Below are 27,536 nucleotides of genomic sequence, written 5' to 3' on the forward strand. Positions count from 1 at the left end.
ATGACCTTGGGCTCTGGGACACAGCACAGCAAGTGATTAAGCAACATACTAAAACCACAATAAAATATTTTTTGTCACCACAACACCTAGGATTTCCCCTGTTCATTGTGACAAATGCCACCAGAATACATCCTGTGACCTTACAGTTTCTTCGTGACCAAATCTGTTATGATAATGTAAATCTCAATAATAACAGGGAGGGATAAGGTTTTTAGCTACACTGAACATTATGAAGACATAAGGGCTGTCAGGGACTCTTTGTACGCTATGAATATATTTTGCACAACACTGTTCAACACCAACACTTGTAGTATTTTACCAAAATAACTACAACGCCTACAGTTACTAATCTCTGTGATCCTGTGCAGAAGTGAGAGGCAATCACATTTACCACTTATCAGCCCACATCCCAATGAAATACACATAAAGGCAATAGAAAAGCAGAATCTGACTTGTGCTTCGAAAATGTTCTAGCTGTGGCCGTCCAGACACAGACGTCATCGTTCTGCACTGATGGATATTTAATTATTGGCTAAAGATCAGATACTGCAAACAATGTGGTCTATTCAGGATGTCTGTAAACTACATGCGTGCAAACACTTAATTATAAAGGGATAATGTTAAGCAAGTAGTACCCAGTAAATCAGTTTGTTGTTCCATAGTGCTCCATGAAGGTGACTCAGTCAACCTCTGTTATTTTACCTCACCGCTTTAATTAATTACTAGTAAATATTAATAGGACACTTTAACAGGATCATCCAGTGATACCACAAGGCAGAATTTCTATATAGATACATACAGCAGCTTTGGTCAACTCGATGTACTGTCCTTTTCTTTCTTGCGAAATGTGTAACAATACACAAACACGGCCCCTTTCCCAAAAAATTTTAAAAAATAAATAAAATAAATTCAACACCTGGACTTAACTAAGCAAATAGGTAAGAGACTCCCACTGCATAATTACTGCATGAAGGATTATTTTTCAGCTGGCAACAAGTTATTTAACCCAAACTGTGAGTGAGTAGCTATTCATTTCTTAAACAACCATGTCAGAAGACACATCCTGTGGTCAGAAGGGTCAAATAATTGACATGAATCAAGCAAAGAAAACATCTAAGGAGATTGGTAAAACTACTAAAACTGGATTAAGACCTGTCAAGCGGTCCATCACTTAGACGTCTGGTAAAATCAAATTGTAGAAAAACAACAGCTATGCCTAATAGTGAAATTACGCAAAGTGGAAAGTAAGTTTCCACATGCACAATGTAAAGGCAACTCAGGGGATTGGGACTAAATAGATTTGTAGTCTTAAGAAAACCATTTGTCAATGAGGCTTAAATTTGCCGGATTATAGGGTTTGGACTTCTATCACTAGAGTGATAGAAGAAGGTCATGCCATACCATACAACCCTGTGGGGGTAGTGCTATGTCCTGTGGTTGCTGCAGTTGGTCAGGTCAAGGTTCACCAAAGTTATGTGCCTAAAAAGTAAGGTCAGCTGACTACCTAAATATATTGAACGACCAAGTTATTCCATCAATGTATTTTTTTCTTCCCTGATGGCACAGGCTCAAATAGTAAATTAATGGTTCAATGAGCATGATTTTCACAGATGGATTGGCCACCACAGAGTCCAGACCTTAACCTTATTGAGAATCTTTGGGATGTGCTGGAGAAGACTTTGCACAGCGGTCCGACTCTCCCATCATTAATACAAGATCTTGGCAAACAATTAATGCAACTCTGGGCGGGAACAAATCTTGTGACATTGCAGAAGCTTTTAAAATTATGCCAAGGTGAATGCGTGCCATATTCAAATCTAAAGACGGTCCAACTAAATATTAGAGTGTGTGACTTTTTTTTGGAAGGGCAGTGTATATTATAATACAAAACAATTAACAATAAAAGAACAAGTGTTATAGGCAGACATTATCCAGTGGTGTCTATAAATACCTGACTTTTTATATCCTTGTTTTTCCCATAATGACTTCAATGATCACTCACTCACGACCACTGCTGCTCACATCTTAGCTCTTGTTAATTAAATACATTTCCTCAGTGAACAATCCACACACACACACACACACACACACACACACACACACACACACACACACACACACACACACACACACACACACACACACAAACAAAAATACAAAATTCATCCTCTCTTCGACCCCACTCCCACCGCCATACAGCCACATTAAATGTTTAAACAAATCTTTCTTACTGTATTCCACATCAGTGTTTTTCTCTGCCACCTGCGTCATGCACAGCATATGAATGCAATAACATCACTTATCATCAGTGTTGCATATGAATAAGGTCTGCCATTGTACCACACTGAGAGGTAAATGGTAAATTTGACTTTAATCGATCACTTCTACATCCGTATACACCGTATACCATTTCCTCTCTTTGAATCTACCAATTCTACAGTCCTTCCACACTCCACGTTAAGAAACACAAACACACTTCTCATCCTCTTCCACTTCAACACTACAGAAGCCCAGCAGCTTTATAACAACAATCTGAGGCGATAAAGAGAAAGAAAGGAAAGTCTGCAGAGAGCAGAGAAAAAGAGGAGAGAGGTGGATGAGGAGGATAATTGGGTAGCAAAGTTCAGGCCGGTGCTTTCCGTGTATTAAGCCTACCTTCAGTTCACTGCAGCATAATTTAAAAAAAAAACAAAAAAACAACACCTTCATAATACTCAGAAGACTGCCCAATCTCCACTTTTCATATGCACACCTGCTTCTGTTTCATATGGTGATTTGCTTTTTTTTTGGAGTGCAAAAGAAAACACACCCCATCACCCCCAACAGGCATGGTAATCACTGTTTATCACGGCTCTATCATTAAGGTTTATGAGACAGGATGCATGAGCATGAGCGTTTCTATTATGTACATGCACGGCCTTGCCTTTCACTGAAGTAGATTTAGACTTAAGCCCTGTTAGAGGAAGCCGGCGTTTCCCCTGCATTCTTTCAGCAGCGGCGACCACCCACTGCCAGAAAATTGCTCAGAGTGCTAGAAAAATGTAGAAACAATGAAACTTCGTCATCTGGCCATATTTAACACCCAAAACAAACAACTGTACAATAATTACAGTACAATTGTCCACATTAGAAGACACTTGAGAAGTCTAAACTGATACGGGCAGTGGCGAGAAGTCTTGAGCCTTGTAATTACAATCACGGATTTTTTTTACAATATATTTTAAATAAGCATAACATATCAGCGCTGTTATGGGGTTTCGCTGTCCGAGACAAGCACTCACCCTTGGGTTCGTACATGACTGCCCTACCACCTGAGCTACTGCCGACCCAATATAAAGCAGAGTCTGAAATGGGTCAGGTGGGTCAGAATTAACATTGCACAGTTGTAGGTATAGTTTTATTTTCATCATGAAAGTGTGTCAGAAGGACACAGCAGAGGGAGAGGTATTAAGTTTTCTGTCTGAAAAGCAGATAACAATAGAGGGTGTCATATACTTTTTTCTTTTGAAATGTTAAACCTGACCCTGTATTTTTGACAAAGGGGGACTATGTGGCAAATACTACACCCTCATTTTCTATACAGTTCTCTTCAGGTTTTAGATAACTGACCTCAAATTCATTTCATCAGAGTCCTTTTTTGCCTTCACAAATGCCACTTTTGTGTTAATTTCTCCATTACGTGCCCTTTCCCTCCCCGTTTTCCACTTTCTCTGTGGCTATGGAGTGTGATAGGGAAATTATAGGCCTACGAACATTTGCCTTGCTTCAGCTACAATTAGGCCTCATTTTAATTAAAGAAACAGAATTTACCCCAATACACCTGGAGAAATGGAGACACAGGGGAGGAATGGGGATAATGAAAAAGAAAAAAGCAAGAAGGGGAAGAGATATGAAAAAGTTTAGAATTTTAATGACATTTATAGAAAGTTGTTTGTTGGTCAATAATACAGTGATATTCAATAGTATTTTCTTTTCAAATGCTTAGTCATCCAATATTAAGTGTATTTAGTTAGTTTATTTTGTCCAAAAACAACTTTGCAGAAGATTATCACCTTCTTTATACTGTAAGAGCGATTGTCCTCCAGCTATTATTGAACAATATTCTTGGCTAATTTTTAAAAACACTAATTTTGCGTGCCCTTGTCACTCAGATTGTCTACTATAATGTACAATAAGGATGCAAATGAAAACAAAAAATGATTTTCCTTCACGTGTCTTTCCACTGCTTGTTTTTGTGAGCGTAGGTCAGTGTGCACATGGATGTTTAAAAACTTAGGCACCGTGTGTGCGTGTATGTTGGAACCATGTTTGTGTTTCTTTTTTTTTTTTTTTACAGAGTTGTGTCTACTGAGGTTAAACCTCAGCCTTCTGTTGTTCCTATCCCCTTCCTGTCTCCTGGTGTGGTGGGGGGCCGGTCGCCAACACGCACATCATTCACATGCACAGCATCTGAGCAACTGTTTAACTCCTCATCTACTGTATAACAAAAGCCTTGTGGCACGTGTGCATGAGCTCGGCCACTTTAAGTGTCTGTGATAGAGTAGTGAGATGAAAAGGGACAAAGGTGGGATAAAGAAAAGGTGTTACTGTTTGACCCTTCTTTTCTTTCTTGTCTGTAGGGATGCATATGAATAAGTGTTGCAGTTGGTCTCTGTCCCAGAACAGGATGTGACCCAGTTAGAAAGGGAGATTCGTACTGGACACAAACCAAAGACGCTACCACAGAGGATCAACACTGCTGTGAATCAAACCTGCTGACCCAAAGCACTGAGGATTAAGTACAGGTCTGTGATACTTGACCCCTTAATGTTTGGCTTAAGTTTAAACCGCCATCAGAGATTCACTAGACAGACAGACTCATTACATTAATTATTTCTAGTTGAAGATGTGCTTTCCCCCAAGTAGACAACTCTCAAATTTCACACTAGAGAGCTTGTATTAAAAGTCTGATGACTTCCCTTCTTTACCTAATAATAAAATCAGTACAATAAAAAAACGATTTCCAGCTGTTGTTCAGAAGAGAACATGTTCTGATCTCTGGACCACTCGCCTTTTTTAATTTCCCCTTATTCTTTTTCACTCTTAAGCATTACTACATATACATATTATAACAGGAGACAGATGTGTTTCCCTGGTGTTAGAACACAAATGCTTCTTAACACAGGTAGAAGCATCTGTGATTCACTGCTTTTCCAATTTAATGAAGTGTTGTAAAATGAAAGGCAAACTCTTGCATTATTCAAGTCACAGTACAAAGAGAATATTTACTTCAATCACAGTGGTATAAAAGTTTTGACCCTCATATAAAATGAGAGGTTGAGGTTAAGAGGATATGAGACATGAGCATGCTTCTACGTCTTTTTATATTGACGCCTACGAGTAATGAGTTTTGACCTGTAGTGTCAAATGCTGAACAGCATTCGTGCATCCTGGACTCAAACAACCTTTTTGCCTCCTCAGACGTACAAAATTCACATAGCTGTGAGCCAAGAGATATTCTCAAAGGGACGGCACTAGATCAAGAATGAACATTATCTACAGAAAGGTGGCATCTATGACTGTTTGACAATAGATTAGAGTGTTATTATGGAAAGTGTTTGCTGTGCACAACAGGAGCATGCTGATATTGGCAAGAAAAAGTGAAAGCAATAGATTATAACATTTAATTCCAGGCTAAAAAACTACTTTCTTCTTTTATTCTGGCTAAATTGTTAATCATTCAGAACCCATTTCCAAGTAGACACCTTTATGAACGTCAGACTTTAAACACATAATTCCCCCACATCATTCCTCATACAGAACGATTGACTAAATTGTTTTGCTTTACAGCATATTTCGGCTTCTCTGAAATATTGATCTGACACTCTGTGCATTCACCTCCTGCTACTTCCAATTATGGGCACCATTTTCTCAAGCCCTTTTCAAAAATAACCTAACTCGGAGAAAAACTGAAAGACTCCTTGAGAACATTGTTGCAGGCTACACCAGCTCCCTGGTGGCTTCCTGATACAGAATGAAAGAAAAACTTAAAAAGAGATTTGTTTAAAGAATCATTTCATTTTTGGGAGGGTATGCACTACTTTTGAAAAACTCTGCATTTCCACAAGCTAGGCTTGGTCTTCAAATGAAAAGTGCTGTAAGGTAAAAGAGGCAAAAGTGGAGGTGAAGCAAACCAGTGGTGTATGAACCGTTTTTCCGGTAAGCCATCAGAATTATTATTATTTGACTTGGCTAATTTACTAAAGTCCAAGGCCAGGGATGCACCTAGCATTTATATTTACTGTCATTACCAAATAATTATTTTGTTTATAAAAAAAACTTAAAGATTAAAAATCTTATAGCTGACCCCACAACAGTGTATCCTTTATAATCCAAACTTTCCTCTCACACATTTTATGCTCATTTTCTCTCTTCCCTCATCATCTGTTATTTCCTAACCTTCAATTCCCTGTGTCTGATGATCAGAAGCCACATGCTTCAACTACAAGTTTCCCCACCACATGCTTTTTATATTTCTGAATGTAGCTTTATTTCCTACACTACACTAAATGCTATATATGCGCTGCTGTAGATGGGAGCAGGAAGGTTTCTCAAAATGTGGGTCACATGTATTGATTGGTGTAGCTGCCAGACACATTTTTATTCACCAGTGTGTCCATAGTGACATTGCAGAATTAAGAAATATACCTTAAATCTACAATATGATACTATTTTATTTCATGGACAAAACACACGCAAATACGATGAGACAAAGAACGCCTTGCTTTTGGGGGCTTTAAAATCGATGCTTTGAACTCATTCTGTAACCTCTTCACCAAATATCTACTTTCTTTTGAAGGACTGAAGATTAAAAGGCAAGAACCGCAGTGAACAAATGTGTACTGCACGAGGCATTTCAGCACTTTAGTCTTTTTGAAAAACAATTTCTGTGATGCTTTTTGGTAAAAGGTTTTACTTTGTTAGATGCTGACAAATGCTTCAATCTGTACAACTGCAGAGTAGAAAAGAAAATGAGGCAAACAAAAACTCAAAGCCATACTCATCTACTGAGAAAATGTTTTTTACATTGGGAAATGACTCTCTGGCCATTGATTTATCATCTGGGTGATGTGCTAGTCTACATCAGAGCCAGCCGTCTGGATCCTGTGATCAGAGTGTGCAAAAGTAACCACACATTTCTATGTGTGACTGCAAACAAACAAATGTCACACATTTTCAGTTTGTTATATAACAGAAAAAAATGAAAAGATCATCTATGGTCTTGGAGGGACTTCTCACACATAACTAAGATAGAAAGCTGTCAATGCATGTGTGCACCAAGATCAGCATGAACCAAATGCAGACGCTTCTCTGCTCAACACCTGGGAAGTATCACCCATCATACTGATAACATAACATTGCTCTCTACAAACCACCAAGCCTAAAGTCGAGCTATCTTCTTCACAGAAGCCTTGAAGGTAGTTGATTGTCAGTAAAAGCTGAGCTATGTGTAATCACTGCAAGAGCACCATGGGAAACTCCAGGTTGTGTGCTTGTTTTCAAATGCCTTCTCAGTCCTTAAAGAGGATATTCATCCTGTCGTCTTCTCCTGTCCACAGGGAGGCCTGAGGTCGGGGTCAATCATACCCTGGCACTGCTGCAGGGTGGACACTTATACTTGATGGAGTCCTACAACAGTGAAAGCTGGGATGATCTTCCTAAGCAGCAGGAGACTCTGCTCAATCTCTTAATAATTTGATCAGATAATTTGCCAGTTAGATAACTTTTGATTATTTTTTATCATTTGTGTGCTATTTCATATAAGTCATATAATCATGAATAAAAAAGCTGCCATACGCTCTGAAGAGCTAAAATGTTCACATAAAAGACTGAAATTATATATTATACTACTGTAAGGCAGCAAAATTAACTCACATTTATTAGTGAAAAAAAAAACATGGAAATGTCAACTTTTATAAAATAACATGTAACGGCCGACGAATCTTATTTCAAATCTAGCATGATGAAAAACCCACATTGCTTCATCTACTGCTGTGATGTATCTAACGAACTCTCCATGAGCCCCAAAAACGTCTACTGCTGTACTTAAAACAGAGTTTTTATCAAAGCCTTAAAGCAAAATCTACAATTCATTTTGGTCATAAAAAAATCTTGCCAAAGAAGAAGCACACACACACACACACACACACACACACACACACACACACACACACACACACACACACACACACACACACACACACACACACACACACACACACACACAGCTTTCAGTGACTAATCTGCTGTGGGAGGTGGACAGCTTGAAGCTAACAGTGCAGACTCCAGCTAAATAAACCATCTAAGGATTGACACATCTAAGTCAGGATACAAGAGAACAGACTCTGTGCAAGAATTTTCTCTTTTACTCTGACACATCAGACTTTTTCATACTCAACCAACAACAGACACACTGAGAGATAATTCTCTTCATCAGGCTATGCGTTGCTCCTACAAACCTGGTGACTGTGTGTCTGTGTGGCACTGACCAACATTTCTAGAGGAAAAAAAAAAGAAAAGACTCATCTTTGGAGGACAAAGAGCATTGTTTTGCTTCCTCTGCCAGCCATGTAATGTTTTTTTAGCATGGGGTGAATTCAGCAGTTTACAAACTGTTTGAATTTCAATACCACCCCTCGGAAAAATTGTCCGAGTTTAATATTGCGACTTCTTCGAAGATTGGATAGGGCTGAGCAGAGACAGCAATCAGTTACCACTGAAGCAAACACTGATATGTACAAAGAGGAGAGAATAAGACACTAAGCTGCAAAAAATAAAAATAAAATAAAAAATATTTAATGCTCCTTTAACTGAACTGTATTTTGGAGAATGACTCCCGTTTAAAGCTCTCAGCTGTGTGCGAGCTGTAGGTGGGCCACTAGTGCTCAGGAATGCCTGTTATGCCGTATATAGCTGAGCCCTCTTGGTTCAGTGCTGTATATGAAAACAGGGCTTGGAAGCCATGTGCAGGTGGAAGCCAATATGCATGTGTTCGCTAGGTTAATGTCAAACCAAGTAAATTGCGTTTCAACTTAAAGCCAGCATAGCAAACATAAGATGTAGGTCAACCTAGTCAATGCAGGGAGGAAAATATCCCAGACTCGTACTGAATCCACTCTGCCGAAGGCACATGCTTGGAGCAGAGAAATTCTTACATCAAGGTGGCTTTTTTTTTTTTAAATCAGTTCCTGTACAGCCAGCCTCAGACGTCTTACAAGCTTGCTGGTGCCTTTTCCCCTTTAAGATTTGATTCTATTTTTGAATGCAACAACAAAAACATTACAAGGCGTAAGACAACAATGGCATGTAGAAATGCTCCACAAAAGCTTTTTTTTTTTTCCCAACGCAGGACTCAGTGTGCCTCAAATAACAGCTGTGATTAGTGTGAAAGATAAATGCGAAAGATGGACCTGAGATAAACATCTCCTTCTCCATTGTTGTCTCCTAATTAAAGGCCTTTTTAATCCCTTTATTATAATCACATATTCAGCCCATCGCTCATATCTCCAATACAATCTGGCCCCAGGTGTGTACCATTAGAGAATGCAAATATACATTACTTTGCTCATTATGCAGTGTGCAGACGTGTGCATACTCGCACCCTCCTTGCCCTCTCTGCACTTGCTCTTTCTATTTTGTCGACTCATGCCGGTCTCCCAATCTCTCCTTGACTCACTTCAAAGAGAACCCCCATCCCTCTAAAAGTGCCATTCTCCTTGGTGCTTATGGCTGATAGGCTGTGGCCTCATTCCCTCTCTGCTGCAGCCTGTCCCCATTGTGTCCCACTCTCAGAGAGCAGCGTGTGGGTGGAGGACAGACTGGCTCTCCAAAGTGAATGTCTGACATGGATGTATGGGCTGGGGGTGTATCCTCTCACAGAGCTAAACTATCATCCACCTGCAATTCCCAGCTGCCATATGCATCCTTCTCTGAGTGGTGGAAAAGGGAGAGAGAGGGACGTGGAGGGAGAGTACTTGTGACACTCGGATGCTTGTTTAACTCTTGAGGAAGCTAATCATCGGACTGAGGTACTGAGGATGATGGGCTATGGGCTTTCAGAGAGGGGGGAGGTTGCTTTAAATGCAAATCCCTTTCTTATAAAAATCGGTTCCATTTAAAAGGATTTCTGGGAAACGATCCACATTTCCACGGCAGGGGAGACAGTCAGCAAGAGAAAACAGCATAGCACCAGTCAAACATCAAGGAGACAGAGGACGTGGAAAGAGTAGCAAAAGAAAAGGCTACATGTCTGTGAAAGAAGGGATTGAGGCTCAAGTTAGGCCTCTTAGATAAAAACATCCTTTCTGCATTTGAGACTTGAGTTTTAGTTTGGATTGTTAAGCATTATGCTATTCATCATGCTAATACGCCATAAACGAGTCAGTGGGTGAAAGAATAAACAGAAGACGGACTGTATACAAAATATGAGAACATCCACCCTTTCGAGGGTTTGAGAGCTGAACTCGGTCATGCCTTCCACAGAAAAGGGGTCTGCTATCAGCAGAAGATATAAATAAGAGCCCTGAATGTTTTAATTCCATATTAACAAGACTATTAGGTCTTGTTTAGCTGGATATGAGCAACTGTTGAGTGTTGCAGTACTTGTTTAAAGCAAGACACAGATGTGCATCGGCCTAGCTGCTTCCACCCGACCGCCATCAATCAACACCAATGCACAAAAACCTCAGTAAGCCCGTGCTCGTGAGAAAATCTGAGCACCTTTGGCAACAATACATCAGCTTTTATAATGGATTATATAGTTTTTTTTTACAATATGTTTTAAATCATGTAACTCTAATGGAAACGTGAATTTATGAATCTCATTACTGCCACTTTGCCCCTAGTCCATCTACTTGTAGCTGTGTGAGCTCATTGTTCAGAACAGAGGCCGCATGGAGGCTGCCAAACAAAAGATGTTAATGTCACCTCTTTTGTATAGGGTTGCTTTGGTTTTGGAGAGAGTTAGATGGAATAAGCCACTGCTGTTGGTAAAGTTTGCAAGGGACAGGATGACACTTCATCCATCTTTCCATTAGCAGAAGCTAAAAAGTGCTGTCAATGTTTCTCAACCCAACAACAAGACAGGGGCACTTTAAACAAATTACACAGGCAGCTGTACTCTCTTGTTGCTTACTACGGTAGAGAAAAGAAGGCAACAGCTGCAGTAACATACTACACTGCAGAAAATAATACTCCCCATTGTCAGTGAAAAGAGAAATGGATTTACAAAGCCCTAAGTACAAGCCTCCCTGCCAAAAATAAACACTTCTGCACATGAGATACTGCAAAGTTCAGAAGACAATCACACATCAAGTTCAGAATCTCAGCTATTTCTTCACCACAGCTGACCTCCGGTCAACTTGTAACAAGAGCTTTATGGTGCATTCCAGTGACGGTGTTTGTTTGTCACATTTTTGTGCAAAAAAAAAAAAAAAACTTAATAAAAAATATTGCAAATATATATTTACATTTGGCTGAGATGAAAAAAAAAGCTTATCAATGAAAACAAAATGCGTCAAAGCGCAATAAGACCTGAATTAGCTAATTAATCATGACTTATATGAAGTATGTGACTAATTCAACCCTGATGCTTCTGTTGCACCAGGGAGAGGGAAAATTGCAGCAGAGGAAAAACATTAGATCTGTGGGGAGCAATGAGGACACTGTAACCTTCCCCTAATTAATACATGAAACAAACTTAAATGCCACATTTCCATGTTTTCACATGGTTTCTGTTCATTTGTGAATTGATGGTGCTCATTTAAGTACGTCATCTCATTGCGCCTTCTTATTCTGCAATAATTTTCAGACCCCAGCTGGAGAATTAGCACCTTGTTGTTTATTTTCAAGAGCCAGCTTCCAATAATCATCCGTAGTAGATGTAAAAGTCCATCAACGTGGATTTTCCTTTACAGATCGTGTGAAATTTTGATTAAAAAAACGCACTCAATTTGGATTGTAAACCTTTTACACCTCATATGATCAGACAGGTGATTAAGTGTGTTGTCAGCTATGAATTATTTACACAGAAATCCATTTGGAAATGTGTGTGTCTCAATGAGAGACAACATGTCTAAGTCACTTCAATGAACACTGCTAATAACTGTGGAGCAGACTGCAGTACTACTGTCACTGGGTGCATCTTGCCTTCATTAAAAGACAGAGACTATATGTGCAAGGACCAGGAGAGGCAGGGAGGAAAAGAAAATTGGTACTTTTTAGGTTGGGTCTGTGTGCAGGAGGATAGGGAACCTTAATAGCTGACATTCATAAAGTTAAATATGTTGTAAAATTGTAGTAGGGCAATATTAGTGAGAATTATTTATACTGGATAAAAAGCGTGTGCGTTTTTAATTTAAGGCCTCCGTTATGCTTTTCTGTACAGGATCTAATTTTTTATATGCAAGGCACAGCTGTTTTCTTTTTCTGTTTCTGTTTGTGACAGTGTGTGTGTGTGTGTGTGTGAATCCTCATTGCTAATTTCCATCCAAAGCTTGTTATTAATTTCCACCCAAAGTAATTATCTGATCAAGAGGTCTGTGTTTTAATCTTAATGGCAGACAGAAGGAAAGAAAGATCCACGCACTGAACGAGCAAGTGGTGTGTGTTAGTGCGTCATTTATCCTTTAGTTGGGAAAGGAGGAGAGATTTGGCAGCTGTGAGCTTCATCTGCCCTCACATCAGATCATTACAGAATTCCCTAGTAGGTCAAGAACAAGGAGGAGGATGATCCAGAGTGTGCTGACAGAAGAGCGGGCCATTACCCCAGACATGGAAATCAGACATCTTGTTCACACTTGGTGAGACGCAGATGTTCTGGAGCCAGTCGGCAAGGCGCTAGAACCCCTCAGTTGTATTGCTGTCCTCCAAAACGCATCTGAGCTGCACCTGTTTGGAACCAACGTCTTGTAAACATCAGCGAGGGGAAAACAGAAGCAAGTCAACAGAGACTATTTTAAGGGATTTTCTAGGGGATACATTTAGCAATTCTGCCAGGAAAAAGCTACCGGACATTTCCCACACACAGATCTGAGGTTAAGTATCGTCTGCATCCCAGAAAAAAAAAAAAGACGGAATAACTCTTTTCTGGCTGGACAGCAGCTGTGAAACCTGCAGCCACGGCTGGGGAAGAAGCTCCACTAATGGCCTGATCCCTGGCTTCCAGAGTACTCATGACCAAAATTAATTGTCTGGGAAAATCCCTAACTTCTCTCCTCGAGTACAAAGTCAACTGCACTCTTCCTGTAAGAATTCAGACTCAGTAGCTGTGGTAGTTTTACATCGACCTCTCAATACAAGACTGAAAACACCCTCAAGAAAACCACGGGGGATGTCACGTCCCCTACATGTGTTTGTACAGTGTATAGTAGAAGCCATACACCAAGTCCCTGTAAGAAGAAAGGGCGGCGGATACATAGTGTCCAGCCTTAAAGCAGAGGCTGATGACAGATTTGTGTTCCTGCCACTGAGTTTGTGAAATCGTGCATGCTCACCGTGTTCCTGTTTATAACAGCTATTGATTGGAGTGACAAAACTTGGGGAAAGTTTCACTGTTAAAACAGTCATTGTTTTGATGGCATGTATTTGAACTTACAAATCTCAGTGTATTGCAATCACAGTGTATGTTGGGACTCAGCCAGAAGAATGGCTGTTGTGCCTTGATGTGCGTTGATGTGCATTGTGTCCATATGTCCATTTGATGCTAACCACTGAGGGAAATTGCAAAAACATGTCCATTATGTCACAATGAAGCAATATTAATGTAAGCAGCTGTGGTTAAGCTACGCCCAGCGCCAAGCAGAAAAATGCCTGATGGAGAATAAATAACAGGCTTCCACACAAACATAACCACATGCAAATAAGATACTTTTAAAAACCCTGCAGTTCAACAACTTTTAGAGAGCTGTGCTCCTTTGATCCTTCGTAAACACAGGCTTATTATCTCCATAGATGATTTTCTATCAAAGGTTTTACAGAACGTTGTCTCAGCAACATTTTGAAAACTAAAATCAGTTTTTTTTTTTTGTCAATTTGCTGAAACTTTCCAATTAATGTCACAAAAAGACAGAGACACAAGCAATTTAAAACAAACGCAACACGACCCAACTTGTCAGAGGGGCTCATTGAAACTGTGTCTTCCACCCCTGCACTAAGCAAATTATCCAGACATGTTGTTATGTTGATGATGTAGACCTATACTCACCTGTAAAACCAGACAATCGAAAACCATCAGCTCCTTTTAACATTATGACAGATAATTTCAGGCTGTCTCAATTTTTTCCTTTAAGGTTCACAAAGCTCATACAGGCTAATTTGCCTGCCGTGTCAAATCTGCTGCCAGAAATGAATGCAAATTAATGATCCCGATTATATATTTGATACAAAGTGATGTGATTTCCCTCTGGCTAATAGCTTCTAAAAGGTAGTATTGATTTTAGGACAAGCTGGTTAAAGGTCCCTCAGGAAGCAGCCTAGGAATCTTTTGATGACTTGAAAGTGAAAACTAACACTTACCAGGTCTTAGTAATGGTCTCCCTGATGACATTAGGAGGACAAAACTAAAATTTGTTTTTTGGCATTTCTTTGGCAACATTGTGGAAAAAACTAATTTAAAATAAATTAAATAATCCTGCCAGTGCCTGAAGAAAGACACCGACATTCATATTGAGATGAACCGTGCTGGTATCATACAATACTTGGGGCTGCAGTCATATCCTGCTATAATGTCTCCATGATGATTCCCCTGAGATTTTGCTTGAGTTTTTCTGTGATGTTTGCATCATCTGCTCTTAAAGTAGCAGGATGTAACAATATCTGGACAAGTCATTCCGCCATGTAGACACAGAAAACAAGTCTATTTGAAACATAAATACAATAAAATCACTCACCTTCCTCTGCAGAAGCAAGAAGAGCCCAGTGCAGGAAGATGTAACCCAGCAGGATGATGCTCCAGTATGTCAACTCCATGGTGGTGATACCAAATGGTCCAAAATGACCCGACTTGTATTTTGCAAGGAATTAAAAATCAAGGGGCACTTGCAGCTCGCAGACTGCAAACCAGTCCGCATTTAAAGTGGACAGTTCCGATCAGTGAGCCTCGCACTGTGGTCAAAAACAGACGTTTTGCTGTTTTTGTGCATACAAAGCGCGCTGGGATCCAGCTCCTTACGCAACCAGCGTTTGTTGCTGCAGGCTGGAAACTTCTCCGCACCGTCCAACTTTGGGTTGTGGTGGAAGTCTTGGGGAGAAAACAAGAGTCAACAAAGCAAACACGGGCGCTGCAGCTGCTCTCCCTCCTCGGTCCTGTCAGCACACGGGGTGCATGGCTGAAACTTGGACGCTGGGTTTTCAGAAGCTCTTCGTGCTCCACACTTTCCCCAGGTTTCCCCCCTCGGCTCGATGACTGGACAGGCTCAATCCGCAACCAGGGCACCTCGCTGCAAATCTGTTAGTGGCAGATATCATCGTCATGATCACTCGGTTCCTGCCATCTTCTCCATCTCGTCATGTTCTGCATACAATCCGCCGAAGTGTGTTTCCCCCTTCTCCTGTGAGCACCAGACTATTTGGCTGCGGGGAAAAACACGCACACACACACGAAAGGTGGCTATTGCGCGACAGGTCTAGACTGGCCTGGTTTAACAGGGTAACATACACCGAAACACACACAACTGTCCAGTTTGCTCTTTGGCTACGTGTGCGCAGCAGGACGCGCAGCGGCTGCGTGAAGTTGTGCGTTACGGCAGCTCCGAGGTCTGACTCCCGCGAGCTGGACACCGAGCGCCTCACACCCGCATCAGACCCTGAGACGAACCGCACCAACAAGCCCCGCCCACTCCCGTTTCCATAACAGCGGAGTCAATGCACCGCGCTACGATGCGGGATTTCCGGAGAGCGCCTTCAAAATAAAATCCACAATCCCACAGCGTCTGCAAATAGGTTAGTAATTGAAGGCACGGTTCAGTTGGGCTTTATTCTGTCTTGTTTTCGCAAAGGCCTGATAACTCATGGATGAATTGATTAGTGACTCAGATCTATTCTGTTATTTTGGCACAAACGACCACAACAGGTTAAAAGTAAGATACAAAATGATCCCATCTACTCCCTATAAAAGAGCCTTTATCTTTATTCATCACACTTACATAAACACAGTACAATCCCTATGCTGCAATACTACTTTGAAACAATGGCCCACATGCTGTTTTGACATTACAATTTTTCAGCCTATATGCTTGTTCTTGTAGAGTAGCATATTTCATATGCCAACCCATTCATCACAGCCTGTTTTTCCTTGGTTACCTTTCACATATGCTCCACTGGGACGAACCTTTTTCTCATACTATGCATACTTTAATTAATAACACTGTAGGAAAGGTAACCTAAACTGTTTTAAATTTAGGCATATAACCTGGTCTAACACAAGTGGAGATTTTCTGTTTTGTTGTGTTTTGTTCTGCATGCTGCACCTAAACACAATGGGCAAAAGACAGACCTGTGCTTTTATTTTGACGACAACTTCTCACAACGTCCGGTGTTATTTAGATTATTTCTATCTGTCCCGATTCGAAAATTACAATTAAATCAGTCATTAAGTCAGTCTTCTTTACAAGTGCTGGCATGCTGTTCCAGGAAACTATCCAGTAGATCAATCCTGCAGATGAGTGTTGAGTTCAGTGAGTCAGTGTTTGCCCAACTAGATTGAGTGTTCATAAACATAAGGAATCATACTGAACAAAATTAAGATAGCTTAATAAAAAAAAAAAAGTATAGCTTTTCCAAAATATGTCTGACAGCCTGTAACATTTAACAACTTCTAATTTTTGCCAAACCAGTGATTCAGGCCATCTGACCTCTAACGTCTGACCACATGTCTCCTGTGTCATCTCCAGCTGAGGTCAAATAATCAGAAATCTAAAACTTGCAAATAGATCAAATTAGTCACTAGACTCATGAAATCCTCCCATGCTGCATTTTGGATTTGTTCTTTTACACTATAATAAAACAGATGTTTTTGCATAATGAGCATTGCTAACATTAAAACGCATTAACCGTCATGCGCTTGTGTCTTCTCACTGGTCATTTTGAAACTTGCATGTGTTTCTGAAATGTGCATATTTTCCTGCAACTGGCCATTCTGACTGTAGCAAACTGTAATGAGAGCCATAACATTGCCGATTCATTACATCAGTGTTGCAGCACAGCCTTATTTAATTAATGGACGTTTTCCTCAAGGGGAACTGAATGGAATCACTTTTAGAGGAAGATCTGGGAAAGACAGCAGCATAAATAAGAGAAAATGCTAATTTTAAGTCTAAATGACAAAATGTAAATAAGACATTAGCAATTCAAGCTCACTAACAAGGCCAGACCAGTGTTTAATTTTGGCAAGGCGGGAGAGCCCTGTTTCTTTTTCTATGGGTTCAACTTGTTAAGTTTTTCCTTCGAATGTCTGTAATGCAGAATAAGTGGGTGAAACTCTGAGTCACATTCAATTTATCCATCCTTTTCACATCATCTGGGCTACCACATGGTGCAGTGCTTTATATTCCAAAATTTAAGCAACAATAAACACGTCTTGGTAGGAGGAATACGACAAATGAGTCTTAGTCTTGCATACTGCTGCTTTACTCAGCATGATCGTGTTTATTTAAGTACTTCATACGAAAAGAGAAGAGAAACTGAATTATAAGAACAGAGCAAAGTTAGGATTTGTACTTATTTGTGTTTTGTTTATAAGATGCCTGTGCTATGCTGCTGTTCCTACTGTATTTTTGTGCCCAGCTCCGTTGTATGGCAACTCATTATAATAAGCCAATTGAATAAGGAAGAAACAAAACGCTCATCCCACCTTTGTGACAGAGTCTTTTGTGTTCTCTTTCTGTAACAAATCAATTTTTTTGTTCTGTTCTTTTGTTCACATGTTAGTGTGTTACATAAGTGAATATAATCTCAGAAACAGCATGCATAAAGACAATGCTTAGGGGTATTCAGCTCACCAAAGCTGTCACTTTTGCTGTTTGCAGTTCATAAAATTCGTCTTCGTAAGCTTTAATCTGGCTCTCACTTTCAGCACTGACAAGCTGCAGTGGGAACTTCAACAGGAAGTAATCGTGAAACAAACAGAATTGTGAAATGTCTTTGGGAGGTTCCAGTTTCCTGCCTCACCTTCCAATATGTAAGGCGGAAGACTGACCTACCAGTTGTTAAAACACAGTTTGTAAAATTATGCTGACGTTTGTGGAGGTAGTTGACCGGGTAGGGTGCTGCTAGAATTGTGTGTCCATTAAAACACAAGAGGATCCATAAATGGTTTTCCAGTTTTGTTTACTTTGGATGTAAATAATATTGGATTCCATTTGTGAATATTGTTGGTATCTAAGAATTGCAAATAAAGATATAATGTTAGTATTATGTTACCAGCAAATGTGGGAAATAGAAAAGGTATTTGTCAACTATGTGCTACACTATGTATCTTTCTAGAGAGGTTGTATTATCACACATCTGAATGTCAACTCAGGTTTACTGATTATCACAAAAAAACTCAGAAGACGACACACCTTATGTGTGTTATGTGACAGAACAGAAGCTTCATATCTACCTTCAATGTCCTCCAAAGTCTTTATGTTTCAATTATCTTTCCTCAATCTGATCGTTCTCTGTATTTCAGTGGTGTGTTAGTCAAAGCATTTTTCCAAAGCATCTTTTTGTATTCCTGTGCACAAGTCATGTTTGTGTTCTCTTTTCTGTCACTACAAAATGAAAGTGTGTTTTGGCCCAGGTGGCATTATAAGTCTTCGTGGGTTAAGCTCTGCGTTTGCAGCTTATAAAATGACACTGGAAGGCTGTATATTATTATTGCCCTCATACTGTCATGTTGCTGTCAAATCTTTGTCATTTCATAATAATAATTTAGAGGTTGATAAAGATTACCAGCACAAATATTCCCTCAAAGGCAGCATGCCATGTTTTAATAAGTAGAATAGGTATGGAGTTGACCTTTCTTTAGCTAAATTTAAAGTAACACTTCACATTCATTTCTTTTACACATAACCTTAAGTATAGAAATATCTTCACTGGCACATTTGGCATTGGTCAAATGTTTTTATAGGGACTTTAGAGTCATAAAAGGGCAGAAGAGCACATTAGGTTTAATCCAATATGAAAAGCTCTGGCACATAACAACAGTCACTAGTCTGCATTATGTTGGTCTATTATCTTCTAGAGCTTTTCAAACCAGCATAAAGCAGCATCTTACCAGCAAAACCTTGCACCACACCCCGTCACACACCAACCTGTGCATCAGTGAATCATCTGATTTTCATGCAGTCAGTGTGGATGAAAAGAGCAGTAAAGAACCCAGACTGACATCATCAGTGTAGAAGTCAAGTTGTCCTACATATACAGTTTGATGGGTGCCAGCTGGGACCCCATGGGTGGAGGAGCGACAAGATGGGACAAAGAATCTGGTAGTAGACGATGCAGGAGACTGAAATGAATAATAAAATATGAACATGGAAAGGATCTGTGTTTGATCCTTTACTCGGGGCTGTAGCTGTCATGTAGTAATGAAGGTAACAAATGATGCTGACAACTTCCTGTGCATAGCCTTAGTGTCTGTAGCCAGAGTGTAGTAGACTGATGAAACAAAATGTCTTGTTAAAGTCCGTGACTAACAATATCTGTTGTAGTTTTTGAATCTCCAAGACAAAAACAATCCTGCTATATTATTATCCCTGATCTAAGAGGATTATCTTGACTAAAGAATTTGATCTGAGCAGACAAACACAGGCACACCCATCTGATACATGCAATGGCCAGGTACAGAGAGAGTGTATAAACATAATGAAGTAAAACATACATCTACCTATTGGCTGAAAAAAATAATTTGTACCAAAATTTGTATGTACACACATTCAAATCTCAACACTTCATGTCTTAATCCAACATCTGGGCGTGTAAAGGACTAAACATGAAGGGTTCAGGGATGGCTGATGCTTGGATCACCTCAGGTCCGCTGATAATATTGGCACTGAGTTGTGTGATGGGTTGGGCTGTGCTGAAATGCTTCACAGGTTTAACCCAGTTCTGAGATTGCTCTGAGATAATTCTCCGTTGAGTCTTCTCCCCCAAAACTCCAAGACACGTGTCAGCAGCCCTTTCATCCAAATCCATCCATGTCACTGCGGCTCTGGACCCCAGTAGCAAGCAGACAGAGGTATTACTCTATCATCAGCCTTGCGGTGAAACAGGCTCACCGTAGCTGCCTGCGATACAGGAATTGGAGTGACTCGTCATCTCATCAAGAGATGTGAGCTGTTTGACGATCATCCTGCTAATTTTACTCTACTATCGTCCTCATTTCCCTGAGTTTGGAGCAAAATTTGATTCTCATCACTAGCTTGATTTAATTATACCATTTGGAAGATTAATTACTCAGTTGTCCTTGTTTTTAAAACGATTGGCAGTAAAAAAAAAAACAGAACGCCTGCAGTGGATTGTGTGTACATCTGTGACATACAGGGTTTGAGGATTTTCAAAAGATGAATCACTTTATAAAGACTAAAGAGAGAGTTTATCCAGTGAGTCAGTTACTTAATCAGGGGGAAATTTCAAGTTCTAATTTTGAAGAAATCACATTACTTTGGCAATTTTTTTAATAATCCATCTGTCAGGCGTCTGTTTTGCACCAGGATCCAACTGTGGACTCTCGCACCAGCTTGTGGGTAGATGCATTGCATGCCCTGGTATATGATGCAAACACCTGTTAATGGCTGGCAGAAACATGTGGACGGGATGGGAGCAGCCTGACTAAAAGGAGTTTAGCAGTTTGCAGATTTAAATCCTGTTCACGACCTTTGAATGTCCTCCTCTTTCTGTGTGATACTTTATGGCACTTTCAGCTGGTGGAAGGCAGAAGAGACCAGCCTGAGGTCAACCAGGTAATTACAGAATGAAACACCCCACATGACCCTGAGCACTGAGAAAATGGATAAATAATTGAACATTTCTCAGTTTAAACCTCTTCACTTACATAGTTCTCATTTTCCCTTACACACCTCTAAGGATGATAATCCAGCTGTCTGAGCTCGGTGTTAGTGGCGCTAAGCTAAAAAAGGATTTCATTGTATGACTGTTTACACTGGATGCAAATTCAAAGTTAGAAAGACTTCTGGGAAACAAATTAAATCTTAACCAAACAGATGTCACAATGCGATGCTGTTTCGCCCTAGGAGGAATCCATTCCCAAACATCATTAGAAAATATGACAAAAATATGGATGCTGTGTGTCTGGGCGTATTACACAAGTCAAATGTTATGTTTTTGCTGCGTGGCTTAGCTATCTGATGTGAATCAGGGATTGTGTCTTCGAAAACCGCACAGATGATACAAATATACCATAAGCCAGAAGGATATATGTATCATAACACACACACACACACACACACACACACACTTTAGCATAACATACGATCACATAAACAGATCGTCACTGTGTGCTTTCCTAAAGAGAAAATGGTTCCCCTGATGGGTGGAAGGGAGGTGGGGGAGCCACTAGCAAATAGGAACCAGTAAGTATGTGCAAATGCAACTGAGAGGAGCTTGTGTAAGCAACTGAAAATGAAGAAAGAGTGCCCTCCCCTGGTGGCGCTGCTAATTTCCTGCAGTCTTCACCTGTGGAACAGCGAGGCATCAGATCATCAACGCAGACAAACAATACAAACAAACAAGGCTGAGTCCATTTTCCGAAAGCATTTTTAAATTCATTTTATTATTTTATAGCTAATTTACAACAAGCGCTTCACTGAACAGGAACATTTTATTTTGCTCGATATTGTCATTGTTAAATATATTTTTCTGCATCAGTTGACTTTGTTGTAACTTTGTAATCAGTCTTTTCTGTAAAAATTCATATACTTTATAAGGAATATCACACTATGATACGGATGGCTGAGAGAGATATTAAGAAACACACCGAACCTTCAAATAAAGAAACTGAAAACATATTATTCCATTCATGGACATGTTGTTGTGTGTTGTTGCTCCTGTGATTCTCTCGATGTAAATGAAATGTGTGGATGTCTTTGTATGTGTGTGTGTGTGTGTGTGTGTGTGTGTGTTGCCCTCCTGGAGTGTGCTGATGTTGTTTCAGTGTCTGGACAGTTAAACTGGGCTGTGGCTCTGATGGATTCTCTACTTGCATCAGTTCAGCAGTGTGCACGGCTAAATCTGAAGTCACGCAGCACTCCAACACACTCCTTTCTATTTACAGCATTTCTGGCCAAAGCCCAAAAGCTCCCTCAATGTGAAGAAAAAAAATACTACAAAAATATACAGACTTGAAGATGGAACCAGTGACAGTTCTAAATAAATATTAAATCAGAAAGAAAAACAGAAATTGATACTCATTGACAAGCCTCTGCTGTTCCACCTTAAGCTGAGAGAAGCAAGTGAGCAAAACTAAACAAACAATAAATATGAATGGTCACTTCCATCGATACTTCCACCTTCACTCTTATAATTCAGGACAATGTAAATACAAACACATGCTCATAAAGTCTTGGAGTCGTTTTGCTTCCACTCATCTTTTTCCTGTTGATACCTGTAGCAGTGCAAACGTCAAAGATACTGTTGCAGTCTTAGACACACGTCGAACCTCCTTCATTGCATAACATCACGGCAATATTGCACTTCGTCTTCATGTGTGTCTCACTCTCTCGCTCTGACACACACATACACACACTGCCCATTTATGTATTATACATCGTAACCACTAGTGAATGTTATAAACTATAGTTATTCTCATAAAATTTCTGTTTTATACTGTACATATCGCACTCTTTCTCGTCACCCGCGCACACAAGCAGCAACACGCACGCACACGGACGCACACAGCTGCATTGTATATGTGTTTCAGCTCGTCTTCAACTCATATAAGTAAGGACATAGCAAATATGTCATTTTTCAAAGCTCCAGTGTGAGGTCTGCTTTTACATCGACTTGAATGGTTCTGTTATTTCTTTTTGCTGCATTTTACAACAATAAAATGGGAACGTGAGTAAATTCAACAACCAAACTGCAATATTATCCAAAGAAATCAATGGAATACTGTTTGGAAATGTTGATTTTTACAGACTTAGTTCCATTAGAAATTGTCATAAAAAAGATATATGTATATATATATTTATATTTATATATATAGGCCATTTATTTGTTAAACATGACTTTGCTTAATTTGTGTGGACACAAGAGGGTGAAAGAAGCAGAGAAAAAGTGGAAGAGAAAGAATAAAAGAAGACCTGTTCCTCCCACACAGAGGTGTCTCCATACATGAATGTGCACAATTGCTTGCACAAAGAGACACGCACACACACGCACGCGCGCGCATGCGCACGCGCGCACACACACACAGACACACACACACATGCCATGGCTTTTACTGCGGCCACTGGAAACAGTGTGTACGTCTGCGGCTGAGGGATTCTTTTGGAAGAGTGATCGATGAGTTGGCTGTGGTGCGATGAAGCTAACAGCTCTGCTGTTTGTGCCTAGAGAGATAACATTCATCCTGGATTCTGACTAGGTGATCAGAACAGCCAGTCCCCTCCGTAGAGGAGTGTGCTAGGTTACAGCTGAGGTTACAACTCTACGTGTGTGTGTGTGTGTGTGTGTGTGCCAGTGGATAGGTGTGATTGTGTTTGTGTGTGGATGCGTGAGTGTGTGTGCATAAGAGAGCAGAGGCTAAAGAGTATGTCAGAGCATCTACTGTGCTCAGGATTGGCCTCTCGTGACCAAATCGCATTTCTGTGTCTCACTCCTCTTCCTTTGTCCTTTGTGAGACATGCTAAAAAAAACTCCTCCTCAATCAGGAGGCGCAGAAGGAGAACACACCCTACATACTCACCATTCTTTTTATTCCTTTTTCTTTTTTATTTGGGGCTTTCCATAGTTTGTTGTATCCTATCTCCGTTGTTTTTGAGGGATGCATGCACAAATTCAGGATATTAGTTTTTTAGCATTGTAATTATTTGAACTCCTTTTAAATAATGCTTTGCAATATTCAACATGAGTGATTGACAAGTGTCGGTTTTGATCACTGAGGTTTGCCTCATACCCAGAACCAAGTAGAGATTCACACACAAAAAAGAAACTCTTTGTTGAGAAAAGACTCCTGGTCATGAGGGACTCTGCAGGATCTGGGCCCTCTGTTCTCAATCTTCCCCTTTCCTGTCCTGAAACAAGGCAAAGCTGACAGGAGGAGGAGGAGGAGGAGGAGGAGGAGGAGGAGAGAAAGCCAGGATGTGATATAAAAAGAGAGGCCAGTGTCTTTTTGCACACATCCATTTCCAATATAGGTGTGTCAAGGTGTTTGACTGGGGTGTGACACTTCAGAGGGTTGGGGAGGGTGAGATGGTCTTAATACTACCTCAGGGTCCATCCCCCTACTCTCTCTCAAGCCCGGCTCAGATGTAGTGCCTTCTATCCAGGTATATCCAGGCTGTATCTAAATCTACATGCAATTCACACTCTGCATCAAAATGCATTGGAAATCTCTCAACTAATCACTTATGATTGGGTTCGGCTTCACGTTTGATTTGATCTGTTGGAAAATGTCGGCTGCATCTAAACAGGAAAAACACGCTAAGTTGTTTGGCATTGCTAATTAAACCGTGTTTACAACATTTGTGTCACCAGTTTTGGGGACAGCCACAGCTGTATTTGGAGCTGCCCACTTGTGGCCAATATGCATTTTAATGCTAAGTGTGAGCAGGGCCGCGATACTCAGTCCTGTCTCATTAGAGTGGAATACTGAAAGTCTCTTCTCTCTGTCTCTTTCAGTCTAATCACACATGACTGTGTTCACATCTGTCTCAGCATCTCCTTTTTTGGTTTCGTTCTTCGCCTCGCTGTGTCACTTGTGTTTGTCTTAGTACGCATTAGTCTCTCTGTGTCATTCTTGGTGATTGCCTAAGCACTGACTTTGCTGGAGGACAGACAGGCAGGCGAGGCTGGCTTGGCTGTGAGGGTGAAGGGTGGTGTTGGTAGGTGGTTAGGAGGGATGAGGGAGCCGGGGTAGTTGCAGCATCACAGCCTCTCCCGAGTGGGGATCCAGATGTAAGGCCCTGATTGCTCCTCGATCACTGTCTTTACTTTGTGATAGACCTCTTCAAAGCTATCCCCTTCCACGACAGCTGCAGCGGGACACAGGAAGTGCACGGGAAGAGGAGAAGACAATGAGGAATGAAGAAAAAAATTGGCACAGGCAGTGGCAAACAAAGACAAGAGAGAGCGAGCAGGAAGGCAAAAAATGTAAACATCAGAGGGGGAAAAGGCAGACACAGAGGACGATAGATGTTTATCAGATGTGTCTGAAAGAAGTTGTGGAGTGTAATCAACTGTTGTACTGTGCATCATTAAAACTGATCGATAATCTGTGAACATTGTCAATATTGCGCGAAATCACATAAACAAAGGTTGCATTTGCATTCTCAATGTATTTCTAGGGAGTCTCGCACATGTTTTTCAATCTCACACACATTCTTTCAGTGTTTGATAAAATGTCACACACACACACAACAGCTGCCCACAGTTGTTAGAAATTGTAGACAGCAGTGGACTTGCCAGGAAACATTCATTTTCTGTTGAGTTGTGTTGTAATTAAAAAAGGCCCTAAATCTGCACTTATTTTGTCTATTTAACATATTTTATAAAGATTGGAACATGGACGTGAAGTTCATCATTGTGGGTGAGACGTGTTTTATCACTGCCACTTAGCATTTAACAGTAAAACACAGTAAAAAAATGCATGTATTCTTACTCGCTCTAAAGTATGCGCAAACACCTGCGATGATCCAAGCGCACAGATAAGCTGCTGCTTGTAAAAGTTTGTCTGTTTTTATGCTCATCACTCCACATCAAATGGATTATGAGTCAGTGTACAGTGGTGTGCAACCACAGGTGTATTAGCTTTTGTTTACCATCTGACGCTGGCTGCCATATTGCAAACCCAAATCCACTACTAAGTATGCAGTGTATGTACAGTTTGGCACAAAGTGCTAGTGTGTGTTACTTTGTGTACACATAATTCCTGTGCCTATATAGTCCATGTACACTACTTCTGTGTTTTTACCTGAGAAGCACTCTAGGAAGTCTTGTTCTAGTTTGAGAGCTCTGTCCATTCCTTTTCTGGCCTGCTCCTCTGTCAGGCGAGTGTTGATCTCTCTGTTAACATCACAAACAAAATCACCTCTTGTAACAAACTTTCACAGATTGTTCACTGCCTCTCAAACAAGAACTTCACACGTGTATTAAAATAAGTAAAACTTCTTCAGTACATACAGGACATTCTCCAGTGACTTGGGCCGAACAAAGATGGCGATGGGATGAAGCTGAGCTGCTTGTAGCCTGCGCACAGCATTGGCTGATACATCCAAGATGCAGTGTTTCCCCTGCTACTCGTGCGTGCATACAAGGAAACAGAGAATATTGAATACAAGCATTTTAAACAAGAAACATCCTTTTCTCTAATGGACAAAGAAACAAAGAATTCTTATTTCCCAGTATAACATGTTGCTGCGCACCTGTTCAGCCACCTCACGCACGCTCTGGACACTGGTGCCATACAGGTGACTGTTGTATTGGCCCGCCTCGATGAACCGATGGCTCTGAATGTCCTTCTCCATCTGTTCTCGTGATGAAACAAAGTGATAGTCCCGACCATCCACCTCGTATTCCCTCTTGGGCCGTGTGGTGTCTGTCAGGCAAAGAAGAAACTAATAAAAGCAACGCATACACTCATACCACTCTACAACTAAAAATGAAAGCAATTACTTCTCAGAGAGGGGATGCATTGTGCAGTCATCACCAGAAAATGGCTGCAGGTGGCAGCAGTGACATCAAATAAAAACCAGAGTGCGGATCAGTCTCCGTAACTGACAGCATAATTACTCACGTGGGACGCAAGATCCAAACTTATCAGGAAACTCCGACAACAGGTCATCATTTATCCTGTCCTTCACAGGGCCAAGAATGATAATGGGCCTCGCATAATGAACTTAGCATGAGGAGAAGCACAGGAGAAAGAGATTGATAACATGGAGAATGCACATTTGATATAATTATTCATATTAAATAAGCAAACATTATTCTTTACGACCCTACCTTCCACTTGGGTGACTGTCTCATAACTGTGTGAGGTTTTATCTCTCCCTGGAAACAGAAGACAGAAGCATGCAGACGCTTTTACTTTTACCATTGTAAAACTACATTTATGTTTATCTGTGTGCCTACATCTTTTAAAATGTTGGAGCCAACGCATGAGATGTGGATATTGTCAAGAACAAGAGAGGTGTCTTGGTGCAGAAAATGTGAAGGACGACTTGCTTGTGTCTTTTGGCACTGTGTCAACCTCCACAAATTGGTTGTGAGACACCAAAGACTGAAAAAGTTATTTGGTAAACTTTGAATCTGCAGTCTGATTCTTGCACATTCAGTTGAGT

General features: G+C 40.5%; 2 protein-coding genes across 5 annotated transcripts in view; both read right to left on the reverse strand.

Moving 5' to 3' along the window:
• ephb4a (eph receptor B4a) overlaps window positions 1–15,006 on the reverse strand; it is a 33,410-nt gene extending 18,404 nt beyond the window's left edge. The window contains exon 1 of the mRNA XM_026371824.1: window positions 14,928–15,006. Within this exon, the coding sequence (XP_026227609.1) occupies window positions 14,928–15,006 (79 nt within the window). The remainder of the gene's footprint in view (window positions 1–14,927) is intronic.
• A 6,897-nt stretch (window positions 15,007–21,903) lies between these two features.
• The window catches only part of LOC113171103 (disks large homolog 4), a 57,204-nt gene continuing 51,571 nt past the window's right edge, over window positions 21,904–27,536 (reverse strand). For all 4 annotated transcript variants that reach the window (XM_026373478.1, XM_026373477.1, XM_026373479.1 and 1 more), the window contains 6 exons: window positions 27,199–27,246; window positions 26,990–27,091; window positions 26,619–26,791; window positions 26,377–26,489; window positions 26,168–26,259; window positions 21,904–25,229 (listed from right to left, as the gene is read on the reverse strand). In XM_026373478.1, coding sequence (XP_026229263.1) covers window positions 25,123–25,229; window positions 26,168–26,259; window positions 26,377–26,489; window positions 26,619–26,791; window positions 26,990–27,091; window positions 27,199–27,246 — 635 coding nt within the window. In that variant the 3' untranslated portion in view covers window positions 21,904–25,122. The remainder of the gene's footprint in view (window positions 25,230–26,167; window positions 26,260–26,376; window positions 26,490–26,618; window positions 26,792–26,989; window positions 27,092–27,198; window positions 27,247–27,536) is intronic.

The sequence above is a fragment of the Anabas testudineus genome, chromosome 14 (genome assembly GCF_900324465.2).
Source record: "Anabas testudineus chromosome 14, fAnaTes1.2, whole genome shotgun sequence".
Lineage (NCBI taxonomy): Eukaryota > Metazoa > Chordata > Actinopteri > Anabantiformes > Anabantidae > Anabas > Anabas testudineus.